Source organism: Colletes gigas, unplaced genomic scaffold (assembly GCF_013123115.1).
Source record: "Colletes gigas isolate AHSC1104 unplaced genomic scaffold, ASM1312311v1 Colletes_gigas_Sc00020, whole genome shotgun sequence".
Classification (NCBI taxonomy): domain Eukaryota; kingdom Metazoa; phylum Arthropoda; class Insecta; order Hymenoptera; family Colletidae; genus Colletes; species Colletes gigas.
Genome location: NW_025106649.1, coordinates 761,916 through 771,505, shown reverse-complemented (window position 1 = coordinate 771,505; position 9,590 = coordinate 761,916). Strand labels below are relative to the sequence as shown.

Genomic DNA, 9,590 nt, shown 5'->3' with positions numbered 1-9,590 from the left:
AGTTATAAATCCACATGATAAAAAATATGCGATATATGAAAAATCTTTGGTAACCTTTGGAAAAAAAGTATTTTGTTATCACAACATTCGCCATTTTAAAACGTACAACTTTATTTTACAATTAATTATTTTGTCATATCGTTAATAGCAAGAAAGATAATTAACGTGTTCACGATAAATAAGACACTATGTCTACTTCAATGATGACTTTATTGAAATATGCAAATATGAGTGACAATAGAAACCAAAATTATATCTTATCGACATAACGACATTATAGACGTCTGATTTTCATTTATTTATGTACCAATAATAAAATTGTCATTTTGGCGGCGGTACACCAGAATCCTTAAGTATACATACGTGTAACTGAATAAACGACGGAAAATAAACATTTTTGATAAATAACATATAATTATATAAACTAAATTGCAAAAAAGTATTAAATGAAGTATGAATGAAATTCATAGCCGATGTTGTAATTTTATTTACAATAAACGTATCATACAATTAAAATTCTTATATAAGTGCTAATGCTAATTCAAATGCACCTGTAACCTCATATGAATCATAGAGGTAGAGTAGTATTCAGTTTTATGTATATCAATTATATGTATCATATCATGTAACATGTATGTATATTTTTGAATTTTTTATACAATTTTAACTTTTTTTGTATTCAATTCTTTCAACTTTCACTTCATCGCCAACAAGCTGATATACATAAGTTACTACTGTTGAACTTTGAATATCCATTAGAACAAAAGATGGGATGACTGATCTATAAAGTATAAATATTCACTTTAAAATTAAATAGAATAAATTTTTCAAATATTTAATAAACATATTAGATATAATATTTGCAAATATATAAATGATACATTATTAATTTAAAAAAATCTTACGTATCAAGAGGGCTATATGCTCCTGTTGCAGAGCCAGGATTAATATAAAATTTATTTTCATGTTCATATGCCTCAAATTTGTGTGTATGGCCTGATATTAAGATATCAACATCTAACTGTCTTTGAATTGAGGCTAGCGATTCTGGATCTCCCCAAGGTACAACTTGATGTCCATGTGATAATCCTATTCTAAATTGACCAACAGTGACAACTTTTTGTTCTGGATAATTTAAGTTCTACAAGAAAGATTAAAAAAACGTTTAGTGCTTCTGAATAATTATCTGAATATTTTAAATAATATATACCTCGTCAAAATCTCCTCTAACAACGTGTACATCACTAGCCAATGTTTTTAAATAATCATACGATTCTTTTGTACACAAATTGCCTGTACATAAAATATGCTGTATTCTACCAGGCACCAATAATTTCTTAAATTTACTTGGAAGGCTACTACATCTATGTGGAATGTGCAAATCTCCCAATACTAAAACAAGCTATAATTATGAAATTAGTTTAAAATAATTTTCTTTCCTTGGTAGGTACAATAAATGTTTGAATCATCACCAAAATTATATGGGAATACTCTCAAAATATGTAATATGAATTTATTAATAATAGCATATAATTACAAGAAATGAATGGCTTCATTATGAAGCATTGATCTTTCTTGAGGTTAATTTACAAGGGTAAGGTGGTAATTGTAATAATTTAATTTTTATCAGCAACATTCGACTTTATCTGCTCACCATGATTTATTTAATAATATTTCTATAGCCGTTATATATTTTGGACCGTTGATATTCAATTTATTGCATTTGCTAACAGCAAAATTTGAATACCATTAAAACGTCAAACACGATACTAGAAAGTATACACACAGTTATACATACACGGCCTTCGATTCTCGAGATTCGAGAGAATGTGTGCTTATCGATATACTCTTTTCATTCAATGCGCTAAAATATGAATTTCGTGTTCTTATTTCCAGTTTATATTTATTTTATAAAACGAATTATTTTATAAGATTTTCATTCATGATTATACGTCATTTATATTATTTATTTATAATCGTACGTTACAAATGTTTATACGTACATTTCTGAGTTACGATTGGTTCTCCGTAAAGGTGTCGCTGGTTTATTTCTAAACGCGCGTAATATTATGAAATCTTTTACTTCCCTTTACCAATCGCATCTTAAATTAAATAATACTTGATGCTTACTCAACAATAAATAGCTTAATAAACCAAGTTCAACATGAAATGTGTTGTACCGGGAGTAAATGTGAAAAGTATGTTCTATATGTCTTTATTTAGGTTATATTTTATCAATCTCTACCTCAAAAATTATTTACAATAATAAGAAACGTTTTTATATATCTTCAATAGTTTTGGCAAAAGCTATACATGCATTGGCAAAAGTTGGAGATGAAATGTATATAGAACCACAAAGGAATACTCTGTCATTTCGTACTGTTAACATGGCAAATTCAGCATACGCTGACTTTACAGTGTTTGAAAACTATTTCTCATGTTATGTTTTTGGTGATCTACAAGAGGACGATGCATTGAAATGTAAAATTTCAATGAGGGTAATAATAATTAATATATTCTTATACAAAATTATAAATGAGCCAATAAATATATTTTACAGAGTGCCATGACAGTATTTAAAGCAACTAATTTAATAGATAAACAGGTGGAAACATGTCACATAAGATTAGAACCAGATGCATCTGAAATATTATTTATTTTAAAATACAAGAATGGTGTTACCAAAACGCATTTGTTACCCATATTAGATTGTGAAATGCTGCAAGTATGTCTTACATATCTTTAATAGTTTTGAATTATTTCTTAATTTTCATTATTACTTGTATTTTTTAGACTGCATATGATAAAGATTCTGCATCAAATCAACTGTCTTCTCAGCCACGGGTATTGGGAGGTGCTATGCATAATTTTCATCAAAATTTGATTGAAATAACATTGGAAGTTTCGTTGCAAAAACTTTTACTTAGAAATTATGTAGATGATACTTCGGGTAAATTGTTATGTAAACAATATGTTACATTGTTATTTCTTTTTCTTGTTAGATACAATTTTATATTCGTTCCAGGCTTGTCAAATACAACAAGGACACAACTTGCTCTTGGCAAAGGGGAATTTGACCAATATAATATTGCTTGTGATACATCAATTACATTTTGTATGAAAGAATTTAAAGCTATTTTGGGTTTTGCAGAATTCGTAGCTGTTCCAATTGGTATACATTTTACAGAAGCTGGAAAGTAAGAACTAAATAATTTAAATACCAATATTCTTTCGATTATATACAAATAAATGTACACTAATATTTTTCAGACCAGTTATATTTTCATTAAAAACCTCATCATTTGAGGCAAATTTAATATTGTCCACGTTAAGTTCTGATACCGAAAGTCAAACCGAAACAACGCTAAATAGTAAGCAGGACAAATCTAGAAAACGAAGAACAGAGAAAAAGCAAGTTTCTAGAAAACCAAACAACAAATCTACAAGTAAAATAAAGAATAAGTCACCGAATATCAATAAAACATTAGAAAATGCTAATGCTAAAAATATACACCCACATTTAATAGAACAAACAAACGACTTAAATCGAGGTATTTCTAAAGAGAAAGTTAACGAACAACCGAGTGTACCTAACAGAGGTTTAAGAAATGATCGAAATAAGAATGAAGACAACTACTTGCCAGCAGAACAAAATACGCGAGAGGAATCTCGCAATGCGCCATCGTGTAGCTACAATATAAATACAAGTCTCGGTAAAACATCCACAAGTAGAAAGAAATTAGTGAATTCTGTATTTTCTACAGTAATAAAAAGAAAGTCTAGTAACGATAAAACGGACACGGAACAAAGACAAGACAACGATGTATCTGTTCTATTAGAAGACGAAGTACCAGATTCACCACCTCCACCAACTAAAAAAGCCCGTTTAATATTTCAGAAATGTTTTCAAAAAACATTTGATCCAAGAACATTACCTGGATACGACATAATTTTAGCCGAAGATTCAGACGAGTGTTGTAGCGAATAAAAGTATTTAAATAAACGATCACATTAATTTTCTACATTAATTTTTAAGGATTACAATTTATTGTTATATATCAATTTTATTTTATTTAATCTTATAATACCATTTTTAACAAAAAAAAAAAAAAAAAATAAAACTTAAATTGTTGAAATAGTAACATTTTAAGTACAATCATGTTTATATTTTTATATTTATTAGATATTACACAGATGACAATACTATGGAACTGTTATTATAATGTAATGAAGAATATAAAATATTTTAATTTGTTTTTGGTTGAGAATTTTTGAATGAAACACATTTTTAATAAAGACTATAAAAGTAAGACATGTTTAAATTTGGATACATTTTCATTCTTTCATCGATTTTTCGGAGGATCGAACAGGCAGTAAAATGAACTACAAATTCATTAATGTTGTTCTTTACAATACAGACGAGGTATACGTACGTGGAATGTTTTGTTATATTCGCGGTTTCTACCTAAAGCATCCTCAGTCCCGTGAATTAACAAAGTTTCGAAAACAAGGTTTAAGTTGAACCGTTGAACCTTCCTTCTCGAGCCAAGCTTCGCGAGATATCGCAGCTCTCCTCCCACCTATTTCGCGAGCGTTGCTGGGTACCGCGAGGGGTCGTCATTCGTAATCTGAAAGTCAACGTTGTAGGACGTATCGAGACTTGTCGGCGTTTCGCTACCAACGAGGTGCGCATTTTAACCTGTTGATATTTCATCATTACTACTCTCGTTTACTTTCTATCGATGCTTTCGCATAATATTAATACATTTTTTATTCTAAATTCAATTGACATCATGACAAATATAGAATCGGTTTCGTACTTTTCCTCTGACATTTGACCGGTGTTAACTATTAACGCGTCTCTCTGAATTTAATTTCAATCTCTTGCAATACGGTTAGGATTTAATCATTACTCAATCATAATAATCGTTCATGTACTTTAATGCATTTTTATTTTGTTTCTGTTACAGTCTACTTTATTGGAATTCGAAGTCAAGGAATTCCTTTTCGAAATAGAAGCTTCGGAAAACATCGGAGCCTCCCTCACCCCCCCGAGCTAATTCGCGAGCGATGCTGGGTACAGCGAGGGGGCGCCATTAGTAAGACATGTTCAGACTTGTTCAGACATGTCAAGACGTGTCGGTGTTTCGCGACCAACGAGGTACGTATTTTTAACCTGTTCATATTTCGTCGTCAATACTACTTGCACTCCTTAACGGTGCTTCCGTGTAATATTAATACGTTTCTACTATAAATTGAGTCGGGATTGTAGCAAAAACTGAATCGGGTTTCGCGCGTTTTCTTCGATATCTAACCGGCGTCAATTTATTATATCTCCCTAAACGAAATTATGTATCTTGTACATCAATTATTGTTTAATTATGATTAGATATGCTTACTGCAATGCATTTGACTTTAATTTGTATTTTATTTCTGTGGCAGTCTCTGATTGAAATACGGTGCCATGGAATATTGGCGCCTAAACGACACCATGGTAGATGGCAGACAACTCGACTTTCAAAGAGAATATTGGTAACGTTTAACCTATTATAACAAAAATTAACATACATATTAATATTTATATATTTTTATCTATTTATTAAGTTATTTGTTGTTACATAATTTTATAATCGGTCCGTGTTATGATGAATCATGAAAATGGTTTCATTTCCTAACATAATAAGCGCTATGATCGTTTTCGACACGAAAATTATAATGGCATCAACGTTGCCTAATATCGATAACACATATTTAAATCGTAATTTCGGAATTTACGCGAAAAAATGTATTGAAGTGCGAATTCAATAGTGAATCAATAATTTTTTATCCGGGGAGCGAAAGAGCAGTCATTTAATACCTAACCTTGTTGACAAACGGGCCAGATTTTTTGCGCATGCGAATCCGTGTCCCATAAAATGCCACTGAGAGTCACAAGGGGCTTGTACACTTGTGTAATGTATAATAAACAATCAATAACGTGTACGAAGTTGTAATTACTGAGTAGTTTTAATGAGTGAAAAATGAAGGGTTCTATGAAATATATTTTAAATCTGAGTTGTCTAGCCAACGTAGGATTCGGTTATTGGTATTATAATACATATTTGGAAGAAAAACAACAGTGTAATAGAGAAAAAGATGACAACGAAAAGAGTATTTTTCGTGGTAGAAACATTAGAAACATGCCTGGATTACCTTTGTTTGGAACAGTTTCTGCAGCCACTGCATTCGTTCCCGCGGAAACCGAAACAAATATGGGTTCAAAATTGTCAACTACAAGAGTGTCTGAAGTAAGTTAACGTTAATTATACGTAACCTCAACGTTACGTGAATGCTAATAACTATTTAAAATTGATGGACACCATATAAGTTATCCTATATGGATATTTTAATATTACATGTATATCCTTTTATAATATGAAGTTCAAATGTATCGGAAATTAGAATATATTTTCATATTTCAATAGATTATGAAGTATGGTTTTCCTGGGTTAGACAATGTTAAATCTTTCGATGATTTTGTACTTTCTTATGATAGAAGGAATAGGGTGGCTCATTGGGTGTTTGAACATTTAACTAAAGACAGATTAAAACACAACAGTGAAGTATCACGTCATAAATGTGAATTTAAACCTGATCCAAGTATACATCCATATTTCAGGTAAGTATTTATAATTACTAAAGGTAAGTATTTAAAAATTAATATTCTGATAAATTTTTGGGGGATCAGATCAGAGAACAGCGATTATAAGCGTAGTGGATACGATCGCGGGCATTTAGCAGCAGCAGGAAATCATAAAATCGATCAACGTCATATAGAACAAACTTTCTTTCTATCAAATATGGCACCGCAAGTGGGTGTAGGATTTAATAGGGATTCTTGGAATAGTTTAGAAAAATATATTAGAAATTTAACTAACATTCATAAGAATGTGTATGTTTGCACAGGGCCTTTATATTTGCCAAAGTAAGCAAAGGTCTCAATTTCTTATTTATTTCTTTTGGTGATTAAATAAATAGTGTAAATACATTATCATTACAGGAGAGAAGCAGATGGAAAGAAGTATGTACGTTACGAAGTTATTGGTGCAAATCACGTGGCGGTACCTACTCATTTTTATAAAATAGTTGTTGTAGAAACACACGACTCGACATTAGAAATGGAAGCATTTGTAATGCCAAATACTCGTATAGCTGATGATACTCCTCTAACAAATTTTCAGGTACATTATTATTCATTGAATATTATAAGTTCATTGATATTGATATAAACATTTCAATAGGTACCACCAGAGAGCATAGAACGTGCTGCTGGACTTTTATTTTTTGACAAACTATCGCGTGATAAATTAATCAAAATAAATGGAAAGAAAATTTGTTGATGTTGATTTTACACAACTCAACGAAAAAATAGAAGCAAATGATCTTGTAATAATAAAATATATATGTAAATATTATTCTAATCTTTCTAGTCATGTTATTGAAAAATAATAAATGTTTTTGTATATAATTCAAAAGCAATGTTTCTATGTTATTACGCGTACATAAACGTTATGAAAATTTCAAACGAAACATTTTAAGTATTTTAATTTTTATTGTTTTTTGTACATTCAATTGTTGAAAGTATTATAATTATTGATCCACATATATTGCATGTTGTCACATTTTGTCACAAAATATGTACGTGAAAATTGCATGCACACGTATATATGTATTCTTCTTAGTACCCAAAATTTCAGTCTTGAAGAAAACATTGATGATATTCACTTTACAGTATACGTTGAACGAATATTACTGTTTATAGCTCGATAGTGTAATATGGTTATTCCTAACTTTTTGAATTTAAATTATTCGCATAATAAATTTTTTCCATATTTTTTATCGACACCACATTACACTATACAGCATTTACTACATCAAATATGAGGTCAACGCGTCGAGTACATTATATTTATTAAATATTAACATGCGCGAAATAAGCATGCTCGATACACGACGACGGTAACCGGAAATATTTTTCGATTAAAAATTTTGTTTCTACGATATTACGGTTCTTATTAATTTAGATTTTATACATCGGAAAAATAGTACACCCAGGTTGATGTATTTAAAACTAATAATAATAATAATAATAATAATAATACAGGTCTTTATTTCCACAAAGAATCAGAATTCATGCTATAATTATTAACATGCTAAATCCTATTTGAAAGATGATTTTTTTTTTTACGGCTCTATATCAATTATATTAACAGACGAGAAAAATTCTCGCTATTACTTTGGTCGTGGTAGTAAATAATTACGTACCAAATAATATTCGTTATTAAATACTATATTTATATAAAATGCTAGTGGTAGAGTCGTTAATAATTTCTTCAACTTATAGCCTAGTTTATGTACAAAATTAACAAGCGCGGCGATAATGCGAAACGTGGAAACGCACCGACAATAAGTACCGTTTAAGTTGTAACAGACAACCTTTAGACATTTTTTACAAATAAGATTCCGATATCTTCGCAATAAATCGTAATGTAACTACGCTATTAATAATTCGTAACGTATCTGCGTCAGCTGCCTTGAACCTAGTGAGCAGAATAAGAGTAATGAATACTATTATGCTCGAGAGATCCGAAATATACGCACTCGATAGTTTTAACGCGTTTCTGGAATGCGTACCTTCAAATTCTTCGTATTCACTGCTTATAAATAAAATCTCTTTTTAAGTAGGGTAAATTAGGCACTAAAATGGACGGGTCTCGTTGCTTAGGAGCTTCTTTCGAGTATTGCTTGTATGTTAAGGACACTTAATGGAGCTTTAAGTACACTTTGTGTAGTTGCACAATTCGTCCATATCACTCTTACGCGATATGCAAACACGTGATATATATATATATATAACACATTCTTCTTTTTCACGCGAAATCGTCCTTTTACGATCGTTCGTAATTTTAACGCGCGGTTCGATGATTTTCGTTTTCGTCTGTTAATCGAACCCATAATTACGATAGCAGCCCTAATCGTGTTTCCTCTTCAGCGTCGCTCTCGTTATCATATCCGACGGTCTGTTCGTTCGATTCCTTAGGGTCGGCCCGATAACACGATAATAAGAAGCGTGGACTAGAAAGTCGCGATGAAACCTTATTATTTGTCTTGCTCGCCGTTCGAAAGCAGCTCTATCGAGAGGATAATTCTGCAGATCCTATTACTCCGATCGACGAGCACTGCAGCAAGTATGCGTATTCTGAAAAGACTAGGATTCGTCGACGAGGAACCGACCATACCGTGTCCCATCGTCGCGGAACAAATTTTTCTTCTTTTAGATTAATCTCTCTTCCGGCGGCGGCTTCATCACGTTGTCCATTTCTACGCGCGGATTACTGAACTCTTGAGCGCTCGGGCTGTACGTTCCACGGGTCGCGCGTTTCTTTCTAGCCATCATGAACAGCGCGATCAAAGAGCTTGCTGCAATGAGAAAGAGACACCCGACGATAGGGCCAACGATCACAGCTATATCCAGCGCTTGACTCCCCAAAAAGTTCTCCGTCTGAATAAGAAAAATTCAAAATTAGGTCGATAGTTTGCTTCGTAGTAAT

General features: G+C 31.5%; 3 protein-coding genes across 6 annotated transcripts in view; 1 reads left to right on the top strand and 2 right to left on the bottom strand.

Annotated features, from left to right (window-relative positions):
* Positions 1-143: 143 nt before the first annotated feature.
* Positions 144-1,794, bottom strand: LOC122400810 (vacuolar protein sorting-associated protein 29). Its single transcript, XM_043402477.1, has 4 exons — positions 1,655-1,794; positions 1,211-1,402; positions 906-1,141; positions 144-781 (listed from the first exon to the last, which is right to left on the bottom strand). The coding sequence occupies exons 1-4, from the start codon at positions 1,655-1,657 to the stop codon at positions 664-666; spliced, it is 549 nt and encodes a 182-aa protein (XP_043258412.1). The 5' UTR covers positions 1,658-1,794; the 3' UTR covers positions 144-663.
* A 288-nt stretch (positions 1,795-2,082) lies between these two features.
* Positions 2,083-7,417, top strand: LOC122400880. The gene is made up of 12 exons (XM_043402614.1): positions 2,083-2,198; positions 2,296-2,498; positions 2,561-2,725; positions 2,794-2,950; positions 3,026-3,197; positions 3,271-3,977; positions 4,419-4,423; positions 6,027-6,287; positions 6,465-6,658; positions 6,728-6,964; positions 7,040-7,220; positions 7,281-7,417. The coding sequence occupies exons 1-12, from the start codon at positions 2,165-2,167 to the stop codon at positions 7,377-7,379; spliced, it is 2,415 nt and encodes an 804-aa protein (XP_043258549.1). The 5' UTR covers positions 2,083-2,164; the 3' UTR covers positions 7,380-7,417.
* A 681-nt stretch (positions 7,418-8,098) lies between these two features.
* LOC122400787 (protein crumbs) overlaps positions 8,099-9,590 on the bottom strand; it is a 50,948-nt gene continuing 49,456 nt past the window's right edge. For all 4 annotated transcript variants that reach the window (XM_043402447.1, XM_043402448.1, XM_043402450.1 and 1 more), the window contains one exon: positions 8,099-9,541. In XM_043402447.1, coding sequence (XP_043258382.1) covers positions 9,314-9,541 — 228 coding nt within the window. In that variant the 3' untranslated portion in view covers positions 8,099-9,313. The remainder of the gene's footprint in view (positions 9,542-9,590) is intronic.